Source organism: Danio aesculapii, chromosome 12, assembly GCF_903798145.1.
Source record: "Danio aesculapii chromosome 12, fDanAes4.1, whole genome shotgun sequence".
NCBI lineage: Eukaryota > Metazoa > Chordata > Actinopteri > Cypriniformes > Danionidae > Danio > Danio aesculapii.
Genome location: NC_079446.1, coordinates 47031488 through 47056736, shown reverse-complemented (window position 1 = coordinate 47056736; position 25249 = coordinate 47031488). Strand labels below are relative to the sequence as shown.

General features: G+C 37.0%; 1 protein-coding gene across 3 annotated transcripts in view; it reads left to right on the top strand.

Moving 5' to 3' along the window:
- The first annotated feature begins 4034 nt into the window (after positions 1 to 4034).
- Positions 4035 to 25249, top strand: part of LOC130239010 (uncharacterized) — a 41483-nt gene continuing 20268 nt past the window's right edge. For 2 of the 3 annotated variants that reach the window (XM_056470140.1, XM_056470138.1), the window contains exons 1-3: positions 4035 to 4099; positions 9859 to 9944; positions 10059 to 10355. In XM_056470140.1, the coding sequence (XP_056326115.1) occupies positions 4074 to 4099; positions 9859 to 9944; positions 10059 to 10355 (409 nt within the window). In that variant the 5' untranslated portion in view covers positions 4035 to 4073. Of the gene's footprint in view, positions 4100 to 9858; positions 9945 to 10058; positions 10356 to 15105; positions 15475 to 25249 lie in introns of those variants that run through there. The other variant, XM_056470139.1, reaches the window with a different exon arrangement.

Genomic DNA, 25249 nt, shown 5'->3' with positions numbered 1-25249 from the left:
GCTCACTGTGTGTTTGGAGGTAATGAAATCCATGAACCTGTTTTACCGTGGGTGGAGTGATTTTGCAGTATAGAGGACTGCGTGGGTGGATAATGATCCCTTCTTTGAATTGTTTAATCAAACTTTTCCCAAAAGCAGCTTTACTAAAAATGTGCCTTACAAAGGAGACAACACACTACATTGTATATAACACATTGTATTCATTATTCTGTACTTGTTTGGCCAGAGGAGAAGTGGTTGCCCCGGCTGGGCCAGGGTTTACACAAAGTTTGTTTTTAATTTTTTGTCGAGTTTGGTTCCTTTTCATTGTCAGTTCTGGTTTGCTTGTTTTGGAAACTGGTAGAGCTGCGCTTCATTTGATTGACTTTTGTAAAAAGAGGCATAATAGGGTTAGTAGAACTGGGTTAGTAACTGTATTGTGGTGTTAGTAACTGTACTATTGGGGTTTCGGGCGGCCGCTGCCATCGGATACTATACCAAAGTTGGCTACTTGGGGGTGTTACATACTGTACCAAAAAGCTGAGGATCGTTGGGGGGGTATTGGGGGGTTGGGAGGTGAAATTATGGGAGTTTTCCAGGAGAAATAACAAAAGGAGAGGGTGGCAGGAGATGGGTCTGAAATACGAGAGACTCCTGGGGAAAACGAGAGTGTTGGCAGGTATAGCATAGTGTCAGACTCAAGCCTGTGAAACTGAAAATGTGAAGTGTCTCAGAATAAGGCAGTCTCTGAGATTACAGAGTTCATTTGTAAACTCCATATTTATAATACTATTAGTCGCTGACATCTTCAACAGGTGAAATCTAATGTCAGATGGCTGCTTCTCACTCAGGGCTGTTTATGCTAATGAGGGAGAGATTGTCATGATTTTCTCCTTCTGATGACTCCTACAACAGGGCAATGTGAATCTAAATGTTTCTGCACTCTCAGAAATAAAGTTACGCGAGCTGTCACTGGGGTGGTACCTTTTCATAAGGTACACATTTGTACTTGAAGGGTCCATATTGGTACCTCAAAAGGATTTATTAGTACCTAAAAATTTTAAGTGGAACACTTTTGTACATTTTTGGTACTAATTATGTGCCCGTGAGGTATTAATATGGACCCTTGAGGTACAAATTTGAACCTTTTGAAAAGGTACCACCCTAGTGACAGCTCGCGAACCTTTATTTCTGAGAGTGTGCAGATTGATTTTATCAAGTCTGATTATAAAAGCTAAACTTAATGAATTTTTACCATAGCAGACTGCTTATATTTACACACTGCATAATATGCTGAATATGTTCCACAATCTGAAGTTGTGTTATGACTTTTTTATTTCCATTGTTGTTCTCTTTGTTAAGGTACTTTGGAATAATCTACATTGTGTAATCTCCTATAGGAATAAAGCTGATTTCTGTATTTGATGAGTTTATTTCAGTAAATCTGTTTTATTTAGTTTGTGCACATTCTTTTAATATTGATTAGAAAGTAGGCCATACACTGAAAAAAATATTAATTTGATTTATTCAATATTTTTAAGGTAAGTGGTTGCAAAGTAACTGAAGTTGGTTTCTAAACTCATTTCAAGAGGATCTCGTGCTGATGATTGATCTCAGCTGTTCCCGCATGAACTCATGATTGATTCTCCAATCAGATGATTCCTAACTCACTATAAGTAACCAGAGTTTTCTTATCTCAATATCTTTGTCTTGAAGAAACCCCACTCTACCCACCCCTACTCCCCCTCCATTCCAGAAGGGCGGCACAGCGGCCCAGTGATTAGCACTGTTGCTTCACAGCAAGAATGTCTCTGGTTAAAGTCTCTACTAAACCAGTTGACATTTCTGTGCGGAGTTTGCTCGTTCTCTCCGTGCTCACCTAAGTTCCTCCCACAGTTCAAAAGCACGCAACCTAAGTACATTGAACAAATCAAGAATGATACCATAGCCAAGCTCTTAGCGAGTACACCTCTCTTCAGCCATCCATATCTGTCATGCCAGAAATAAGCTGGGGGGAGTTCATTGAGACCTACCTCTCGCCCTGCAAACGGGAGGGAGCCCAGGGCTCGAGGATCTCATAAGCTCAGGGCTCTCTCCCAGGACAGCATGGTAATCAAGCTTTATATCAATCATCAGCTTAGTGTGAACTCTTTAAATGAGCTGAATTTAAACAAATTACTTTTGATAATGTTCAACTTCATTTGTTTGTTTCAATTCAGCCCAAGTAAATTGTTTGCAACTATCTACCTTAAAGGTGCTTTATGTAAGTTTTTGACTCATCTAAAGCATAAAAACACCATAATGTGTTTGCAGATATTCAGAAACATGCTCAGTGAACATTCTTGCTTATCTGAAAAACAATGCTGAAGTCAGATATTCTGCTTTGAAAATGTGGGTTACGTGCCAGAACGGATGTCTTTGTTTTGGTCTCTTTAACTCGCCTGATGCTATAGAAAGAATAGACCGAGAATGATTGATCTGTGCAGCAGCTTGTGATGAGCTGTGCGCTGCAGATGCAGTCGGTGTGAAAGGCTTCTGCTTTCCATATGCGCTGCGTACGCGCTGCTCATGCCCTGCTTGCGCTTGCAGTGTGGTGAAACAGGCGTAACACCGAATAAAGCACATGAGGTGTACCTGAAGTGATCGTTGTTCACCTGTGATAAATAGAAACCATTTCTAAAATATAAATGTTAGGTGTTGGTTAGGACAAAAACTTGGTTAGAAACCAATACAAATCAGCCTTAAATCAGCCTTTAGGCTTGATAGTCAGACAACTTGAGCCAATCTGGCAACCAGAGCTTGCGTGGACATCTCAGAAGAGGAGCAGAGTGAACATGTGTTTTAATCCAGCAGTGCAATACCTAGCTCAACCACTGGGTGTCAAAGTTACATACTGCAGCTTTAAAATATTTAGTAAATACGTTTTTGTAATACGTTTTCCAGTGTATTTGGTTGTGATCATACTGTATGTTTTTTATCTTCCACGCTCTCAGAAATAAAGGATTCAAGAGGATCGCGAACCGGTTCGCGAGCAGGATTCAAGGATTCTCTCAGAATAAAAGATTATGCAAGCTGTCACTGGCGTGGTACCTTTTCAAAAGGTACAAATTTGTACCTACAAGGTCCATATTAATACCTCAAGGGTACATATTAGTACCTAAAATGTACAAATATGTTCCTCTTAAAATCTTTAGGCACTAATATATGCTTTTGAAGTACCAATATGGACTCTTTAAGTACAAATGCGTACCTTTTGAAAATGTTCAACCCCAGTGACAGCTTGTGTACCTTTATTTCTGAGAGTGCAAAAATGAATACTATGGAAGTCAGTGGTTGCAGGTTTTCGGCATCTTCAAAATATCCTCTTTTGTGTTTAACAATAAAAAGCAACTCAAAGGTTTAAAAATAAAGGCTGAGTATATGATAACAGAATATAGGCTAAGATTTGGGTGAACTATCCATGAACTGTGTCTGAGAATTGAGAGAGAGAAGGAGAGACAGCCAGACAGAGAGAGGGAGAGAGAGTGAGAGTTGTTCTCCGGAGTTTCCTGGGATTCTCCCATACTTATCCAAGTAGTAATATAAACATAGCTGATCTCAAAATGTGATATGCATCCTGTTGTTTTACATCCCAGTTGACAGAAGTGATTAGAGATTGCAATTTCTTAGCTTTAAACCACATGAACAAACTCATTTGGTTAAATTATGCATAAATCACAGCAAAAGCAGGCTACATTAAAATATGATGGCTAACGTTTTCTTTTATAAACTATAAAAAATCAACTTACACATATGCAGCAGTGTTGAGAGAGATAACACAGATATAGGGAAAATAAAATCTTAAGTAAACATTGGAAACAGATTTGAAACAAGAGCTTAGACATTCACAATGTAATGTATTGATCTAAGCATACAGGGTGTGTCATCGTCATTATCCCAATGGGAAATATACAGTTCATAAAAATAACAGCTGCAGAATAATGTCTTTTTGTCCACTAGCACAAAAACATCTTTGAGTCCTGCCAAGACCATTCTGAAAGTGAATGTACTGTGGAGTAGCCTATATTTAGGTCTGTGATCAGAGAGAAAAACAGATGAACACAGATTATAAAGACAGAAGGTGAGTAAAAACCCTCTCTCTGCTTGCATGCTGATTTCAGTGACTTGAATGTTTAGCAGACATCTACACGTTTCAAAATTCATCTGAATAGAGTTACAATTCTTCATGTTTTCTGATTAATTAGGCGTATATTTGTCTTTCTTTAACATGATAATAAGCGAATACAAATATTTTGATTTGTTCTTTTTTTAGATTGAGCATCTCCACGTGAAAAATTATTCAGTAATTTTTAGTAAATACTATAATGTTTCTGAACCACACACACATGCCTGTAGGCAGCTGGGTGAAAAGGGTGGTTCTTTTTTTATTTTATTATTCAAAAAGTGGATCATTTTGCAGCTACTCACTTCATTTTCTATTTGATTACTCAGTTAAAATACTTGGGTTAAAAATAACCCAAAATATAACCCAGCTATGGGTTATTTTTAACCCAATGCATTGGGGTATATGATTTAACCCAATGCATTGGGTTATTTTGAGTAAAAAAAAATTTTCTTCATTCTGGTATTGCTATTGCTACTATTACTAGTACTGCTATTAATTTTATAATTATGACTGTGTGTAATTATAAATAAATAACATAGAGTTTTCAAAATATTAAAAATGCCTTTTTCCATACATTTTAGTTCCAGACATTTTTGTTCAAATAAATCAAGACTTACAAACAATGAAGAAACAGAACAAAGTGCAGACAGTTATAAACTGTGCAGGCAGAAAGTCCTCTATTGATGGAGCGGAGTATGGAGCTCTGTGTGCTGTAGAGACTGTCCGGCAGCTGCAGCAGGCTCCACTTAGTATCCACAATGTACAATACATTTTAACCACGTCTAAACGCTTCTAAAAGATGGTCTTGGATGGTGAAACGGATATAAAAATCACGACACGGAGAGGTAATTTGATAAAAAAAAATTACATTATTGCGCTATAGCTTAAACTTTATAACGTAAAAACAACATTACGCACGCGAATACAGCTGTTTTGTGTCAGTTAAATCAGTTGACTGTTGAAATTTAAATTTTTAACCCAACTGGTTGAGTTATTAAATAAATAGCGCAATAAAGGTTAAAAATAACCCAATAAAGCACCAATCAATTACCTCAACAGGTTGATATACATATGTTTAACTCAACCATTGGGTTTAATAAATAACTCAAAATTTTTTAATTCAATTCAATTCAATTCACCTGTATTTGTATAGCGCTTATACAATGAAGATTGTGTCAAAGCAGCTTCACATAAAAGGTCATAGTAAATAGGAACAGTGTAATTCAGTTTGTAGTGTTTAAGTTCAGTTCAGTTGAGCTCAGTTCAGTGTAGTTTAATAATCACTACTGAGAGTCCAAATATTGAAGAGCAAATCCAACGATGCGCAGCTCTACAGATCCCGAACCATGCAAGCCAGTGGCGACAGCGGAGAGGGAAAAAAACTTCACTAAATGGCGAAAGTGAAGAAAAAAAACCTTGAGAGAAACCAGTCTCAGTTGGGCACGACCATTTTAATTTCTCCGCTGGCCAAACGTCTTGTGCAGAGCTGCAGTCTCAGTGGCGGAGGCTGGAAGCTGGCCTCAGCGAAGACTCGTCTGTCTCTGGAGCGTCACAGAAATCAGTCTCATGTTCTCCACTCCTCCATGACCACCACAGTAGCTGCTCAGGATATGGCCTGGTCCAGGATATGGAAACCTTAGGATCATCTCGTCGTTGGTCTTGGATCGAATCAGTGACTCTGCATAGTCTGAGGGCCTCGGGAAGAGTATCCCCAGGTGGAAATGGAGAATAAAGAGAATAATTAGCGTAGCTGCTGTTCATAGTGTATATAAACAAGATGCAGAACCTGTGTGGAAGCCCCCTAAGTGGTGCATTGAGTGTATGCTTTACTAAACAGATAGGTCTTTAATCTAGTTTTGAATTGGGAGAGTGTGTCTGAGCCTCGGACGTTATCAGGAAGGCAGAGTTTAGGAGCTATAAATGAAAAGGCTCGACCTCCTTTACTCGACTTAGCTATTCTAGGTACTACTTTTACAGTGTATGAGGTTTATATTTCTGCATTTAGTGACATTTTAAGCACTATTTTTATCTGGATTAGCTTGGATGGTCATTATAACCACATTTTTGATGTAGTAAAAATATTTCCTAAAGATTTAAAATGAAAAAATATGAAGAAAAAAACTTATTTTTAACATAATGTTAGAAAAAAAATGAAATCTGTTAGTTTTAGATTAAAAACTGAAGCTAACTGTGTCATTTATCACGCAAATAACAAACTAAGTAGCACATTCAACTTTCCTCAGTCAGAATTTGGCTATTTGAATATTGAACAATTAAAACATAATAATAATAATAATAATAATAATAATAATAATAATAATAATGATAATAATAATGATGATAATAATAATAATAATGATAATAATGATAATAATAATGATAATAATAATGATAATAATAATAATAATAATAATGATAATAATGATAATAATAATAATAATAATGATAATAATAATGATAATAATAATGATAATAATAATGATAATAATAATAATAATAATAATAATAATAATAATAATGATAATAATGATAATAATAATGATAATAATAATAATAATAATAATAATAATAATAATAATAATAATAATAATGTAGAGCTTGACGATTTTTCTAGCCTCTCTTGTAAAAAAAGTACATTTGAAAATTCATGGATAACAACAATAGCTGAATTCAGTGCCGTGCAGAGTCTTTCCAAGGGGCATGTGCTGGTAGGGGGCGTAGGATTGCAAACTGAAGACCGTGAGTGGGTGTATTTGGCAGACGATCACGATGGCCGAAGGGCACTTTAGTTCATTATGGAGGGGCACTTTATATCCAAGAAAAAAATGGCATGTACACTGCACGGGTTAAGCCCTATCTCTGCACGTGCCTGGCTAAATTAGTATTAAAATTGATTAACTTTAATACGGTCCCAATTTTGGTGCTTCACGCTTTTTTATTGTTTTTTTCTTTCTTTCAAGAATAACCCAGCAGGCACACAACATCATAAGACGTTAATATTAGGTTAGACTTAGGTCATGACGTCAGGTGACCATCATTCAATGTCTAGCCAGCGTCTAAGGACAACATTATTTTGACGTCCAGTAACGATAACAAATGAGGTTGATTTTAGGTTGTGTTGGAAAGTGATCAAAATCCTTCTGATAGACATCAGTGGTAACGTCCACACAACGTCAAGGTGTAACATGATTAGATGCTGATATTTGGTTGATTTTGGAATGATTTTAGGTTGGACATTGATGTCGGCCTGATGTTGGTTTCTGACGTCAACCCGAATTTAATTTCCAAACAAAATCCAACATCACCCTGATGTTTGGGGTATGTTGGGGTACAATGTCAATATGACGTCATGTTGATGTCCTGTTCCTGCAGGGAAGGTCCAAGATTTATAATAAAAGTTCCTTGTAAAATGTAAGTAGTGAAAGATGACTACACTTCCGCTTGGTCGTAAAGCTTTTTTGATGGGTTATTTTTCACAATTTATGATGGCAAAGCAGTCAAAATAGTACAAATAAGCTCATGTAGGACAAATTCTGGGTCTTTGTCAGCGGGTGGGTGGGTCTTTCAAACCACCCGAACCACCCGGGCCTGACACACTTTGTTAATGAATTCTCCAGGATACTTTAGTATTAATTACAGTGAACTGATGAAGTAATAATAAATGTATTAATAATACATTTTATTTGTAATGCGCTTTTCTTAGACTCAAAGCGCTACAAGGCAAAATACTAACAATACAAGGCAAGCAGAAACACCACAACAATAAAAGGATGCAATAAAACAATAAGAATATGAACCATAAGACAGAATAAAAAGTTAACAAGTTGATCATCCTAAGTTAAAGGCAATGCTAAAAAGGTGAGTCTTAAGAAGTTTCTTAAAACAGTCCAGAGCAGCGGCATTTCTAATGCTGATGGGTAGTGCATTCCACAGAACTGGAATGAATTCATTCATTTTCTTTTCGGCTTAGTCCCTTTAATAATCTGGGGTCGCCACAGCGGAATGAACCACCAACTTATCCAGCATTTGTTTTATGCCCTTCCAGCTGCAACTCATCACTGGGAAACACATACACACTTATTCACCCACACATACACACTACGGACAATTTAGCCTACCCAATTCACCTGTACTGCATTTCTTTGGACTGTGGGGGAAACCGGTGTAGGATTGGGTTTTAAAACCACAGCGGTTCGAACTGTAGTTCTGCCGAATGGGCAGTATTAATAGCTATAAATGTGGGAGAGCGTTGATATTATGTGATTGTATTGTATTGCAATATGGAACAGTTAAGTGTTGATGTTAAATCAAAAGTAATTCACAAATACTTGAAAATGAAATGATTTAATAACAATTATTCTCTATGGTTACAACTGAATTAGTTACAAAATAACTGTCTAAAATGATCAAATATGAAATGATAAACATATGATATAAATTGTACCCAGCTTAAATGTAAAATTAAAGTTACCAGAGGTAGAAGGAGAGACACAGGGGGAGGGAGAGAGAGACAAAGAGAACAGGCCCAGAAGTTAGCCTGATTGCAGTAAAGTCAGAGAAGATTCAGAGGTGGAGAGGACCAGAGGAGGAAAGCAGACCAGGAAAGACAGGCCAGGAAAAGAAAAGAGACAGAGCAGCGTTTTACCACCTATTTTGTATCTTTCTTGACCATGTGACTAAAGCCCAAATGCTGAGACATTCAAACTGACCAATCAACATGTGACCACATCGTAAAACCCCCAAAGTCCACACACCAGGCCCTGATCTTATCAGTATCTGCCTTTGGAGTCAGTATGGACCTTCTTGAGTCAAAAATACATGTTTTGTCATATAAACAAATGCATATGATAATTTAGCCTCTTACACCGGAGCAAACCGGAGGAAACCCACGCGGACGCAGGGAGAACATGCAAACTCCACACAGAAACGCCAACTGACCTAGCTGAGGCTTGAACCAGCAACCGTCTTGCTGTGAGGCGGCAGCACTACCTACTGCGTCGCCTGGAATAAATAGTTTTATTATTTCATATAATAATATAGAACATATTATATAATGGCTTTGGTTTTTTAACCACTCTTTTTTTACTACTACAGTTAACTAGAGTAATGGGTAGGCACAGACGGAATCTGTGGGCGCAAAAACCCACAGATTTTTAGCCCATCATTGAGTCTATTTATTTCCTATTCACAAATTAATTTCAGTAAAATTATTGACTAATATTAAAATGTTCATATGATTTATTTACAATACAGTTTGTAATGTAATATTTTCTGTCTTTTAGTAGATGTATGAGAGACTTGCTTTGTTTAACAAATCAGTGGGTCTAAATGGATTTGCATTGAAACATTAATTAAAAGGTAAAAGGTGTTATTTTTTACTTCATATATTAAGATTTAAGTTACGATACTCCCAAAATCTGCAGATTTTTCTTAAATCTCCACAGAAATAGCAAAAAATGTCTGCAGATTCTGTCTGGCTCTAGTAATGGGTCGTTTTTATATTACTATAGTAGTGTTACCATTGCAGCTGTAAGATCACCACAACAGATTAATTCGAGTACTTCACTATGGTATGATTAAAATATACTACAGAACCTACTATAAACGACAGTATGTTTTACTTTTAAAAATCTCAATTTATTCTCTTGCACAGTACTGGATCAGTATCACTGTTGTAAATTGCTGTTATTTACTGTGGGGTTTTTCTGTTGCAGAATTACAACCATGAACGCCACAGATGCAGTGTTACTCTTCATTCTGCTTTGTACCTCCACTGTGACCTGTCAAGCTAATGAGTCTGGTAAGAGAAAAAACTCTTAAAAGTCTGAATATAATATAATGTTTCATGAGATACACTGAATATCTGTATACTGTACAGCTGCTGTATTTTATGACACATTATGTTATGTTTCAGATGTCTGCAGTGTGAGCTGTAATAATGTGACTGGAACTGTGGGAAAAGAAGTGATTTTCACCTGCAGAGTCTCTGAACAGTGCACTGAAGGGTGTGTTACACTGTATAAGTTTCAGTATCCTGAGATCTATAATGACGTTGAAGTCTGTAAACATAAGTTTCCTAATGACGCCTGCGAAAAGAAAAACATCTTCATGTGCAGATACACTTCAGATACAGCAATGACGAAAACATTCAGATTCTTCTTGCAAACAGAATGTGAAACGAAAACAGCAGAATTCACTGTGGAGATATCAGGTATCGCATATACTATATAATACTGCTATTAATATTTCAGTAATGGTTTGCAAATGTACATTGTTTTTATTCTACTAACTTGTTTCATCATCTATTTCATCTGGTCATAATTTACTGTTATGAAGTCATTATATAGTATTAAAATAACTTTGTAAATGGAAAAGTCTTATATACTGTAGCTATTTAATACTGTAAAAATAAGGTTTTAGATGTGACCTTGAACCACAAAATCAGCCATAATGGTCTTTTTTATTTTTAAAAATAGAGATTATGCATCATAAAAGCTGGATTTACCCTGAGGTAAAGTTTACTATATATATTTGGTCAAAATACAACTATTGGAAAATCTAGAATATATATATATATATAAAGCATACACTCACTGGCCACTTTTAGGTACACCTTACTAGTATCAGGTTGGACCCCATTTTGCCTTCAGAACTGCCTCAATCCTTCGTGGCATAGATTCAGCAAGGTACTGGAAATATTCCTCAGAGATTTTGCTCCATATTGACATGATAGCATCACGCAGTTGCTGCAGATTTGTCGACTGCACATCCATGATACAATTCTACCAGCCTGAACCATTGATTCAAGGCAGGATGGATTCATGCCCAATTCTGACCTTACCATCTGAATGTGGCAGCAGAAATCGAAACTCGTCAGGACAGGCAACGCTTTTCTAGTTTTCTATTGTCCAATTTTGGTGGACCTGTGCCTTCAGTTTCCTGTGCTTAGTGGGACCCGGTATGGTCTTTGGCTGCTGTAGCCCATCCACCTCAAGGTTGGACGTGTTGTGTGTTCAGAGATGCTCTTCTGCAGACCTCGGTTGTGACGAGTGCTTATTTGAGTTACTGTTGCCTTTCTATCAGCTGGAACCAGTCTGGCCATTCTCCTCTGACCTCTGGCATCAACAGGGCATTTACCCCCACAGAACTGCCGCTCACTGGATATTTTCTCTTTTTCTTTTTGCGAAATATTTTCCAGATTTTCCTAGAGATGGTTGTGCGTGAAAATCCCAGTAGATCAGCAGTTTCTGAAATACTCAGACCAGCCTGTCTGGCACCAACAACCATACCACATTCAAAGTCACTTAAATCCCCTTTCTTCCCCATTCTGATGCTCGGTTTGAACTGCAGCAGATCGTCTTGACCATGTCTACATGCCTAAATGCGTTGAGTTGCTGCCATGTGATTGGCTGATTAGAAATTTGCGGTAACGAGCAGTTGGACAGGTGTACCTACTAAAGTGGCCGGTGAGTGTATACTTTAAATGTATTCATGGAACTTGATATTTACTTAAATTCTAATTGTTTTCGACAATAATTAATTAGTTAATATCAATCAATTTTATTTATATAGCACCTTATTTCAACCAGGAGGCTGCCCAAAGTGCTTTACAATATTAAAACAAAATTCATTCATTCTTTTTGGCTTAGTCCCTTGATTAATCTGGGGTCGCCACAGTGGAATGAACCACCAAATTATCTACCATGTGTTTTACGCAGTGGATGCCCTTCCAGCCCCAAACCAACACTAGGAAACACTCATACAATACACTCATTCACACTCATACACTACGGCCAATTTAAGCTTATTCAATTCACCTATAGCACATGTGTTTGGACTGTGGGGAAAACCAGAGCACCCTGAGGAAACCCACGCCAACACAGCAAGAACATGCAAACTCCATAAAAATGTCAACTGACCCGGCCGGGACTTGAACCAGCCACCTTCTTGCTGTGAGGCGATCGTTTTTTATTTGTTTTGTTTGTTTTTTTTTTATTAAAATAATTTCAATTACAATTTCACACGGTAAAGCACAATACAGTACACATTAAAATATCATTTGGAATCAAAACATCAAAACTGTTCATTTCTTTAAAAACTTGACATGCTTTGTCCGTCCAAATTTTGTGCAGTTCACCTAAATTGTTCTCGTTTTTATAATATATATACAGTTTTTCCACTTATCCTTCTGTTTTCCTCCTTAAAATTGCCCAAACATCCATCACAATTTTCTCTTGTTTTGCCACAATTCTCCTTTCCCACATTGCATTCTTCATCAGCATGATACATAGGTTGACAATTTTCATATTTTCATTTTTCTTATTCCATCCCAACATCAATACTCTGCTCCATTCTGTTTCATTTTCATCCCAGTCTCCAAGTAGTCCTTTAATTAAAACTTTACAATCTTTAAAAACACTTTCCAATTCTTGACAATATAAAAACATGTGTAAAAAAACCCTCTTCTTCTTTTTGACATACTTTACATATTCCCCTTTGTTCCATCCCTATCTTGTTTAAAATGATATCTGAAAATATTGCTTTGTGCCTTATTAAAAATTCTAGACATTCGACTTTTGTTTCTACATATCTTCCTTTCATGTGTCTCCATATTTAAGTAGGGTCTATTCCCTACTTCATTTAAGCAGGCTAGGGTAACCCCACTGCTAAAGAAACTCAACCTGGATCAAACGCTACTTGAAAACTACCGACCAGTATCCCTGCTTCCATTCATGGCCAAGATTTTGGAGAAAGTAGTGTTCAATCAAGTCCTGGACTTTCTTACTCAAAACAACCTCATGGACAACAAGCAATCTGGCTTTAAGAAAGGCCACTCAACTGAGACTGCCCTGCTCTCGGTCGTGGAGGATCTCAGACTGGCTAAAGCAGACTCTAAATCATCTGTCCTCATCTTGCTGGATTTATCAGCTGCTTTTGACACTGTAAACCACCAGATCCTGCTATCTACGCTTGAGTGACTGGGCATCGCAGGCACTGTTATTCAATGGTTCAGTTCTTACCTCTCGGACAGGTCATTCAGGGTGTCTTGGAGGGGAGAGGTGTCCAACCTACAGCATCTAAACACTGGGGTACCTCAGGGCTCTGTTCTTGGGCCACTTCTCTTCTCTATCTACACGGCATCTTTAGGAACAGTCATCCAGAAACATGGATTTTCCTACCACTGCTATGCTGATGATACCCAGCTATACCTCTCTTTTCACCCTGATGATCCATCGGTTCCAGCTCGCATTTCAGCCTGCCTGTCAGACATTTCACACTGGATGAAAGATCATCATCTTCAGCTTAACCTCACGAAAACGGAAATGCTTGAAGTTTCTGCCAACCCGACTCTACACCATAACTTCTCAATCCAGATGGATGGAGCAACCATTACTGCATCCAAAATGGTAAAAAGCCTTGGAGTAACGATCGATGACCAACTAAACTTCTCTGACCACATTTCTAGAACTGCCCGATCTTGCAGATTCGCACTCTATAACATCAGAAAGGTCCGACCCTTCCTATCTGAACATACAGCTCAACTCATTGTTCAAGCGCTTGTTCTCTCCAAACTGGACTATTGCAACTCTCTGCTAGCCGGGCTTCCAGCTAATTCTATCAAACCTCTTCAGCTGCTTCAGAACGCAGCAGCACGAGTGGTCTTTGATGAACCCAAAAGAGCACGTCACTACGCTACTCACCCGTTTGCACTGGCTGCCAGTTGCTGCTCGCATCAAACTCAAAGCTCTGATGTTTGCTTACAAAGTGACCTCTGGCTTTGCTCCTTCGTATCTGCTCTCACTTCTGCAGATTTATGTGCCCTCCAGAAACTTGCGTTCTGTGAATGAACGTCGCCTCGTGGTTCCATCCCTAAGAGGGAAGAAATCACTTTCCCGAACTCTCACATTCAATCTGCCCAGTTGGTGGAATGAGCTCCCTAACTGCATCAGAACAGCAGAGTCACTTGCTGTCTTCAAGAAACGACTAAAAACGCAACTGTTTAGTCTCCACTTTCCTTCCTAATCTGCAACTGCCTCTCTGGCTATACCACTAACTGTTTTCTCTCTCTCTCTCTCTCTCTCTCTCTCTCTCTCTCTCAAAAAAAAAAAAAAAAAAAACATTACTAATGCTTTGCTTCTTAGACTTTACACACCTGAAACTTGTCTATAGCACTTACTCACTGCTGCTCTTATAGTTGTGTAAATTGCTTCCTTGTCCTCATTTGTAAGTCGCTTTGGATAAAAGCGTCTGCTAAATGACTAAATGTAAATGTAAATATTTCATTTGCTTTTACATTGTATTTTTCCATCCAGTGTTTGTTTGCTGTTGGTTCTTTAAAAACTTTCTCTCTAAAAAATAAATAAATATTTTTCACAGTACATTCTTTAAAATCAAGTATTTTTTCTCCTATTTTAACATACACTTCATTTGTTTCTTTTTCTTTTTTTCAAAATTATCTACGCTTCGTATCCATTCTTTTGGAATTGCCTGTTTAATTATGTCAAGATTTTTCTCAATTTCCCTTCTGTTGTATTCCTCTTTCGCCTCCTCCATTGTGTCTATAACATATTGTTCAGTTAAAAAGCCTTCTTTAAATTCATATAAAATGTCCCTTACTTTTAAAATCCCAACTTCTATCCATTTCTTAAAAAATAAAACCTTCCCTTGACTTAAAATGTTGTTGTTCAAGAAAAGATACCGCCACCGTGATGCCCCTAATTTTGACTCGTACTACGGATTTTTGGCTTTTCACCTCACAGATATCATAAACCTAACTGGTTGTGTGGTCCAGGTTAAGAAATAGTAACACATTTTAAGAAAATCAATCGGAGCATTTTTTATTAGGTATCACAATTTGGGTCAAGGAACTTTGTCAAATTAAATCAGTCTCTGTGATGTGCGGTCTGCACAGGCTCATCATTTAAATAATAATACTCTGGTTTAATGCACTTTTTTTATAGCTCAATTGAAAAGTAAAGGAGATGATCATGGATCTGGTCTTATTGGAATCGGTGTGGGCTGTTTCATCATCATCATCATCATTATCATCATCATCATCATCATCATCGGGAAAATATTTCACAAAAAGAAGTCTTGGGGATTTCAGCAAGGCATTTTCCAGAGTTCAGCATGTTGAAATGGTCTGGAACAAAGCAACGACTCTTCTATCTTTCCTCCAGATGCTCCTGAAAGAGAAACTTTGTCTAATCCCAGTGGGTCAGTAAATAACCGCTGACCTCATATTACTGAACCATGCCAGATTGTAAGCCTTACCACTCTGTCAGTTCATAACTATAATATATCTTTTAATAATGATTATTAACTGTAGTATCAACCAGACTCACTATAGGGCACTTCTGCTATATGTACACTCAACCAGACTACACATACCATCATGCTTTGCGCTGATCAAGTCTTTGGATATACATCTAAAGAACACAAATCAACCAATATAATGTGACCTTTCAGTCTTTCAAGGGACATTGGGGCTGCATCCTATATTGTATACTTCCCTACTATTCATTCATTAATTTTTTTTTCAGCTTAGTCCCTTTATTATGGTTTCCTGTGTTTTATCTTGGAGAGTTTTTGAGTGTTGTTTCTCTGCACTGATCGTCATCTGTCAGATGCACGACCATATAATGGAACTCATCACAACTTACATAAAGAACTCAAAACCTAGATAAGTGTACGAATAGATCTGTTTAAGGTGTGTGTAATCAGTAATTATGACCTGCAGCTGTGTGTGTGTGTGTGTGTGTGTGTGTGTGTGTGTGTGTGTGTGTGTGTGTGTGTGTGCGTGTGTGTGTGTGTGTGTGTGTATGTGTGTCTGTGTGTACATTGTACTCCTAACATTATGGGGACATTTGGTATATCAATACCAATAATTTTCGTCTCATAAACGGCTCATAGACCACATAGAATGATGTATTTTGAAAATGTATAAATTCAGATTGTTTCCTGTAAGGATTAGGTTTAGAGGTAGGTTTGGGGGAGAGACTGTACAGTGCAGTATGTAGAGCATTATGTATTTAAGTCCCCATAAAGATAACCAAAACAGCCTCATTCTGAAAACGTACCTCTATAAACATTTCTGGAGAGCGCCAAATATGTCCAAGGAGCTACATTTTTTTGCAGTTTTTGTTTTTGTGAATCCACCAGAGGCCACTGTGTATACTTTTTCAGATCTCAAATTTCTCTCCCATTCATACCTGCTCTTCTCTCGTAAATCCACCAGAGGCCACTGTCAACTGACTGACTGTCTGCCTGACTGACTGATCAACTGACCCACCCTCCTCCTTCTCTAAACCCAGCCAATAGTGTTGTCAAAAGCATTGATTGACCCGCCCATCCTCTTCCCTATAAACAAACAGACAGTTTTAAAAAGCAATCCAGAAAAAGAAAAGCCCTCATCTGATTTCTACCATGTTTTCAGATTTTACTTCATTCTCACCCTGTTATTTACTTGTTCATTTTATTTTTTGGCTTCTGTTTTTGTCTTACCTGCTTCATGGAACCGTTCTTCACCGGACTTCAACTCCTCTCTGTGTCTCAAGTCAGCCAACATACATGGCGAGCTACTGGGCAAACTAGTAACAGCAGGAAAGCCATCCACAGAGAGGTATAGTCAGCTAGTAAGCCTGAAAAGAAACAGCTTCATGTTTCGCTCCTGTAGTGTCCGTTTTAAAGATGAAAAGCAGCCATACTTACCTCTGGCTACATAATTCGCGATCTCCAGAAATGTATATTGGGCTACATTTTCAGAATGAGCCTATGTTGAAGATAGCTGTGTGTGTCCAGATTAGTATCAGCTGTAGTGTAATCAGAGTCGATGCAAAGCATGGGATATGTAGTCTGGCTGAATGGCTGGTGAAGTGTACATATAGCTGGAGTGCCCTCTAGTGAGTCTGGTGGGTACTACTGCTAATAATCTTGACAGGAGTATTAATGATCTTTTTGATCAGTATATATACCATACCTGTCAACATTGGGATGTGAAAATAAGGGATATGCCATAAAAAAATAAGGGATATGCCACCATAATAAGGGATATGCCTCATTGTAAATAAACAGTTAAATGGTCAGTAATATGTTTTATTATTATTATTTACAAAATAAAAATTAAATAGTATACATTAGCAGCAATACATTAGCAAACAGTTCAGCTTATTAAAATAAATAGCTATTATAATGAAATATCAAGCTATCTAATCTCATTAGCCGCTTCTTCACTGTATAACTTACACATTCTGATTAAAGAGCAGCAAATGAATCTCCTATTTATTTCGATTTTTTTCTTTTCATTACATTAAATAACAGGTGTCCCTTTAAAAATGATCTGATGTTATAATGAAAGCTTTCGATTGCTTTTTTAACTTTTTATGCTCATTTAGGATGAAATTAGTTGTGTTCGAAAAAAAAAACACCAAGATAGACATCTTTAGATATTATTATTATTATTAATTATGTGTATGTCTGTTCAAACACGCACCCAAAACCCAGACTTTCGCTCTGCTTCAAATGTTCAGAATGAACAGAATCCGGAAATGTACACGTGTACAGAATCCGTTTGGGAAACAGCGTCTATTTATCACTATGGAGCGCGTCAGCTGACAGTCACGCACCGCTATACGACTGTTTTGAGGACTGCATATGAAGGGGAGAATGTAATGAAAAGGAAAGGGAGTCCCGCCATAAACAAAACGAAAGCACAGAACAGACTCACATTTAAGAGCAAGAGGCGGCCCCTGGTGGTTCGGCGGTATGGGTTGCGTATTGGGAGGCTCGGCCACCCTATTTATTTATATGCCACTCGTCAGAGAAAGACTAATAATATGGGAGAAATACGGGAAAATACTTTTACGGGATGATAGCGCGATAGAACTGTAAAATACAGGAGAATCCCGGTATAAACGGGAGGGTTGACAGGTATGATATATACACGTTTTTGTGACCATTAAGAGCTCAGCAAAAGCCAAATGGTGTTTGATTTATTACATTTACTAGAATGCCTATTATGAATGCTTTTAAAGGTAAAATTAACAATATATATTTTTTAATACAATAAATAAAATTTTGTAACACTTTCCAAGAGTCAGCATTTTTTATTAATAGTAATGTGTATGAACTGCAGCCGCACAGAAACGATCTGTATTTGTTCACTATTTATTTACAACAACAACAACAACACCAAAAAACTCCCACTCCTGAGGTTTTCCATACATGAATTAGTTTAGATTATCTTATGATTAATTGTTTAAAAGATGGAAAATTTATTATATTTTTTCATTTGAAAGGCACCTTTATCTGATCTTTATACACGTAACTGAGAAAGTAAAAGTGTTCAGAGAAAGAAAGCAAAGATTCTTCAGCTTATGAAAGCAAACTGCTGCCACATGTAAAGCTTTCAGACAAAAAACCTTCATTTAAAGGTGCTGTGTGTAAGTTTTTGATTCTTCTAAAGCATAAAAATAAAATAAAATGTTTGCAGATATTTCAGAAACATGAACTGAATTTAAACAAACAAGCTATTCTTGATAATGTTCAACTTCATTTGTTTGTTTAAATTCAGCCCAAGTAAATGGTTTGCAACTATCTACCTTAAAGGTGCTGTATGTAAGTTTTTGACTCTTCTAAAGCATAAAAATACCGAAATATGTTTGCAGATATTTAAGAAACATGCTCAGTGAACATTCTTGCTAATCTGAAAAACAATGCTGAAGTGAGATATTCTGCTTTGAAAATGTGAGTTACTGTACGTGCCGGAATGGCTGTCTTTGTTTTGATCACTTTAACTCTCCTGATGCCAGTTTAGCCAATTATATTTCAGCACCCGTGTTCCCTTGGTGGAAAACAGCGCATTTAATTCATTAAGGCTCTCAAAGCATGCGTCTGTGTCCAAAATGCGACCTCCTGTGGACAGTAACAGCCTCTGAAATGAGACGCAGATTCAGGTTCCACATGAGGTTAATAATTAGCAAATAGTATAAATATTACGTACGTAAACTTCAGGAGAGCAGGTCACATTGTAACCTCGTGTCCTAACAACACAATATGTGCGGAGATATGCAGTGACGAGCAATTTGTCTGTTTGCACCAGACGCAACACGACATGTAAATACAGCCATTCAGAAGCACAGAATAGTGCACTCACTGCACTCCACTAAAATGGTAAGGTTTATAATCTAATTAATACATATTAAACCTCTTTAATATTATTAAATGTATTAAATTTCAGGTTTTGGTTTGGACAAAAACTCCTTTTAGTTTGGAAAATGGTTCAAATCAGCCTTAAATCAGCCTTTAGGCTTGATGGTCAGGCACACTCATGCCAATCTGGCAACCAGCGCTTGGGCGGAATCATCAGAGGAGGAGCAGAGTGAAAATGTGTTTTGATCCAGGAATGCAATACCTAGTTCAACCACTGGGTGTCAAACCTACATACTGCAGCTTTAAGATAAGATTAAACTATTTGATGAGTGTGTTGATATAGGAAACAGATGTCCTAATGCCAGACATATTTATAAGCAGACTCTTTCCTGTGAGAATTGGGCTTTGGGAAACCTTTTCTTTCCCTGAAACAAACGGTTTCATGGAACATACAAACAGTATAAATGAAAAGAGAAAGAGAGAGAGTTGAAGTCAGAATTATTAGCCCCCCGTATATATTTTACCCCCAATTTCTGTTTAACAGACATAAACATTGTAGTTTTAATAACTCATCTCTAATAACTGATTTATTTTATCTTTGCCATGATGACAGCACAAAATATTTGACTAGATATTTTTCAAGATACTAGTATTCAGCTTTAAGTGACATTTAAAGGCTTAACTAGGTTAATTAGGGTAAAGTTAGGGTAATTAGGCAAGTCATCATATCACAGTGGTTTGTTCTGTAAACAATCCAAAACATATATTGCTTAAGGGGGTTAATAATTTTGACCTTAAAATGATTTAAAAAAAATAAAAAAACTGCTTTTATTCTAGCCAAAATAAAACAAATAAGACTTCCTCCAGAAGAAAAAATATTATCAGACATACTGTGAAAAAATATATTACAAAACAGGTTTGCCCTATAGCTGATAAGCCGGCACTGCAAGTCAATAAAATATCTACCAGAAACCGATGTGTAACTGCAAAAGTTTCCATCACTTTCACTTTTCAACCAGTTCATTTCACTTTTCACTTTTCAGCAGCTCATACTTCCATTCTCCGGATATGTTTCATTATTTCATCATCCGCAATGGTGCAACAAGAATAAAACTAGCCATTTAATCTATGGGATTGGTGTGGATGTGTGAAGATCAATTTTACTTCCAAGACTATAAAACATTTTTATTATTTCATTAAACATTATCATAATTCTTTTTATTGCATTTTAGACACATAAAATAGTCAAATATACAGTTGAAGTCAGAATTATTAGCCCCATTTTTAATTTTGTTTTTCTTTTTAAATATTTCCCTAATGATGTTTAACAGAGCAAGGAAATTTTCACAGTATGTCTGATAATATTTTTTCTTCTGGAGAAAGTCTTAATTGTTTTATTTCGGCTAGAATAAAAGCAGTTTTAAATTTTTTAAACACAATTTTAAGGTCAAAATTATTAGCCCCTTTTAAGATATATATTTTTTCGATAGTCTACAGAACAAATCATTGTTATACAATAACTTGCCTAGTTACCCTAACCTGCCTAGTTAACCTAATTAACCTAGTTAAGCCTTAACTTTAAGCTGTATAGAAGTGTCTTGAAAAATATCTAGTCTGATATTATTTACTGTCATCATGGCAAAGATAAAATAAATCAGTTATTAGAGATGAGTTATTAAAACTATTATGTTTAGAAATGTGCTGAAACAATCTTCTCTCTGTTAAACAGAAATTGGGGAAAAAAATAAACAGGGGGGCTAATAATTCTGACTTCAACTGTATGTCATAACATTATATAACCTTTAATAACATTATATAACCTTTAATAACATTATATAACCTTTAATAATATTTAATAATAATAATAATATAACCTTTTACAATGTTTGCTTTAAAAAACAAATCCTAAAAATCATTGCTTTATGAAGGCACAGCACACGAGCCGCTATTTCGATACTACGGAGAAATGCTGTAAAACTCCATCTCTGCCTCTCTCTCTCTCACTTTAGACGTTTGACCCGCTGGCGTTTGTGAGGTAACTTTTCCTCTCCTCTTGGCTGTTAAAGCTATACTTGTGGATCCTGACACGAGCGTGTCTGAGGTGCAAGTTTTCTCCACTGTGTCTATTATGGATTACCTGTGATAACCGCGTATTATACACATACAGACTGTTACCGCGGCTGGTCTTCCCGCCATCGGGGAAAAGCGCTTTAACGTCTAAAGCTGATCGCAGCCCTTTCTGTTGAGCAGGTGAAGACAATAACCAATCATAGGGGTGTAAGACCTCGCCTGTCAGTGCTCAAAAAGCAAGCGGGATAATATGTACATTAGTTTATTTGCTATAAATGCTCATGCTGTCTTCTGTCCATGAGTTTAGTTTGATACATTCAGAAAGAGTGTTTTTTTTTAGCAGATCAAATTAAGGGTACTGTTTATATATCTTACTGCTGTATTAAAGAACAAAATTGTGTTGAAAATAATATATAAATATTAATATATTTACAGATTTTAATTAAAAAATTCTTGTGTTGCGAAGAAAAAATCTAATTATGTATGGAAAGCATTGTCAATCCACCGAGATGCACTGAGATATCGAATTGAACCGAATCGATGGCATGATAATTGTTACCGAACCAAACCGTGAGATCAGTGTAGATTCACACCCCTACTCGTTACTGCACGGAGGGCGCCATAGTGACCAGTGTCTTCTGTAGAATGTTTAGAACTTTCATTTACAACTGGTAATTTGCGATCCAAAAATGGGTTTCGATAGCGTTCTGAGTGGATTACGGAGTGTTTTTGTGACACACAACTTTGAAAGGTGTGTGTTAAAGCTGTTATAATCTGTCAGATCTGTGGTTCAAGAGCGAGAGAAAAACAGTATCGTAAGCCATGTTTCTTTTCATTCTGCTTAGTCACATGCTCCCAAAAAAGATATTTAAAATAAACAAAACAATATGATGTCTTTGACTGCATTCTTTAATAACTACATCACACAATACTTGTACTTTTACTTTCAGTACTTGAGTAGTAAATTTTGAAATAAACTACTTGCAATACTTAAGTACAAAAAATGTTGAATACTTTAGTACTTCCACTGAAGTATGGTGCTTAAAGAGCACTTCTACTTTAACTCAAGTCACCTTTTGATAGAGCACTTGTACTTTTAACTTAAGTCTGGGTCGCTAGTACTTTATACATCTCTGCCAATAATATGCGGTATAGTTGAATTGGGTTACCTAAAATTGTCCATAATGTATGTTTGTGAATGAGAGTTTATGAGTGTTTCCCAGTGATGGGTTGAAGCTGGAAAGGCCTCTGCAGTGTAAAACATATGCTGGATAAGTTGGTGGTTCATTCTGTTGTGGCAACCTCAAATTAATAGGGGACTACGGTGAAAAAAAAATGAATGAATAAATAACAGATGATAACATGTGATCCAAAATTAGACACGTCCAAATCAACACTTAAAGGGACAGTTCACCCAAAAACTGAAATATCTGTCATCATTTACTCATCCTTCACACGTCACAAACCTCTTTTCCTTACTTTCTTTCTGTTTTCTCTGTTAAACACTTAAGAAGATATTTTGAAAAATGCTGCAAACCCAAAACCATTCACTCCCATAGTATTTGTTTGTTCCTACTATGGAAGTGTATGGGGTTTGAACATTTTTCAAAATATCTTCTTTAGTGTTCAACAGATAAAGGAAAATCAAAAAAGTTTGGATTCACATGAGGGATGGTAAATGTTGAGCAAATGTTCACTTTGGGGTGAATTGTCCCTTTAAGGGGCCACATATACACTCACCGGCCACTTTTTTTAGGTACACCTCCTTATTAGTACCTGGTTGGACCCTCTTTTGCCTTCAGAACTGCCTCAATCCTTCATGGCATATATTCAACAAGGTACTGGAAATATTCCTCAGAGATTTTGCTCCATATTGACATGATAGCATCACACAGTTGCTGCAGATTCTCCCATTCCACCACATCCCAAAGGTGCTCTATTGGATTGAGTTCTTGGGACCGTGGAGGCCATTTGAGTACAGTGAACTCATTGTCATGTTCAAGAAACCAGTTTGAGATGATTCATGGAACGTTTCCTCCAATCTTCTATTGTCCAGTTTTGGTGAGCCTGTGTGAATTGTAGCCTCAGTTTTCTGTTCTTAGCTGACAGGAGTGGCACCCGGTGTGGTCTTCTGCTGCTGTAGCCCATCCGCCTCAAGGTTGGACGTGTTGTGTGTTCAGAGATGCTCTTCTGCAGACCTCGGTTGTAACGAGTGCTTATTTGAGTTACTGTTGCCTTTCTATCAGCTGGAACCAGTCTGGCCATTCTCCTCTGACCTCTGGCATCTAGAAGGCATTTGCGCCCACAAAACTGCCGCTCACTAGATTTTTTCTCTTTGTTGGACCATTCTCTGTAAACCCTAGAGATGGTTGTGCGTGAAAATTTCAGGAGATCAGCAGTTTCTGAAATACTCAGACCAGCCCATCTGGTCCCAACAACCATGCCACATTTAAAGTCACTTAAATCACCTTTCTTCTCCATTCGGATGCTCAGTTTGAACTGCAGCAGATCATCTTGACCATGTCTACATGCCTAAATGCACTGAGTTGCTGCCATGTGATTGGCTGATTAGAAATTTGCGCGAATGAGCATTTGGACAGGTGTACCTAATAAAGTGGCCGGTTAGTGTATACATAATATATACTTTTCTATGGTGTTTTAATGGTGTTGTCTTGTACAGTGTATCTTTAAAAAAATAACAATGCATTTAGTAAATTTTTTTTTTTACTTATTTACAACTAGTAAAGTGGTTGACAGTTTAAATAAATGTAGATATCTGGGGAACTACTAAAATTATATTTATGCATGGGGCAGAACGGTGGCTAAGTGCTTAGCACTGCCACCGCACAGAAAGAAAGTCGGTTGTTGGTGTGTTGGCGTGGGTTTTCTCCGAGTGCTTAGGTTTCCCCTACAGACCAAACACATGCGCAATAGCAGAATTGGGTAAGCTAAATTGTCCGTAGTGTATGAGTGTGAATGTGAGAGTGTATGGGTGTTTCCCAATACTGGGTTGTGGCTGGAAGGGCATCTGCTGTGTAAAACATATGCCAAATTAGTAAGCGGTTCATTCCGCTGTGGTGACTTCTGAAATAGAGACTAGAAGGAAAATGAATGAATGTCTTTCAAAACAACACGAATTTTATGTAATTTTGCTCACATGGATACTTGAATATCATTGATGTCATTACTGCCTGCAGTAGGCTATAGTGTTAACTAAAATGAGACATGTTTCCTGTATGGGAAGTAATGGATTATAGTATTTTATTGGTGTTTAAATCAAATAGAACTATCTATTTATTCTGTTAAGGATCAGTTGACGCCAATTTTTCTTCAAGGAAATAACAGAAATTAACAGCCTCACTTTTTCAAGTGTCCTATGTGGCCGTCCGCTGCACCACTGTTCTGGAGAGCAGCTGACGTTAAGACAACTGTGTGGTTAAACATCAATCTCATCATTGTGTCTTAGAAGACCATCTGTCTCTGAGTCATTCTGAAACTGAAGGTGTTGATTATTATATGATGTATATAGCATAAAAGGCGGTGTGATGGCAGAGAGAGAGAGAGACCGCATCAAACAAACTCAGACTGAAGAAAGAAAGACAGTGGGTGAGTAAAAACTCCATCAGAACAACAAATAACCTCATTTATATTTACTAATCAATTCATAGTCAGCTGCCGGAGAATCTTGTTTGTATTATGTGACTAAAACTTTTAAGTTATACTATTAAAAAAGTATAGAAAACCGATTTTGTGATAGTTTAGTACGATCATTTTTGCTGTGTTTATATATTTTCTTCCATTCAGTCGGTAAAAAAGAAAACGTATGTTTCATTATCTCAGTTTCTGCACTGAAAAAAATTATTCAAAGATGATTCCTTGGATTTA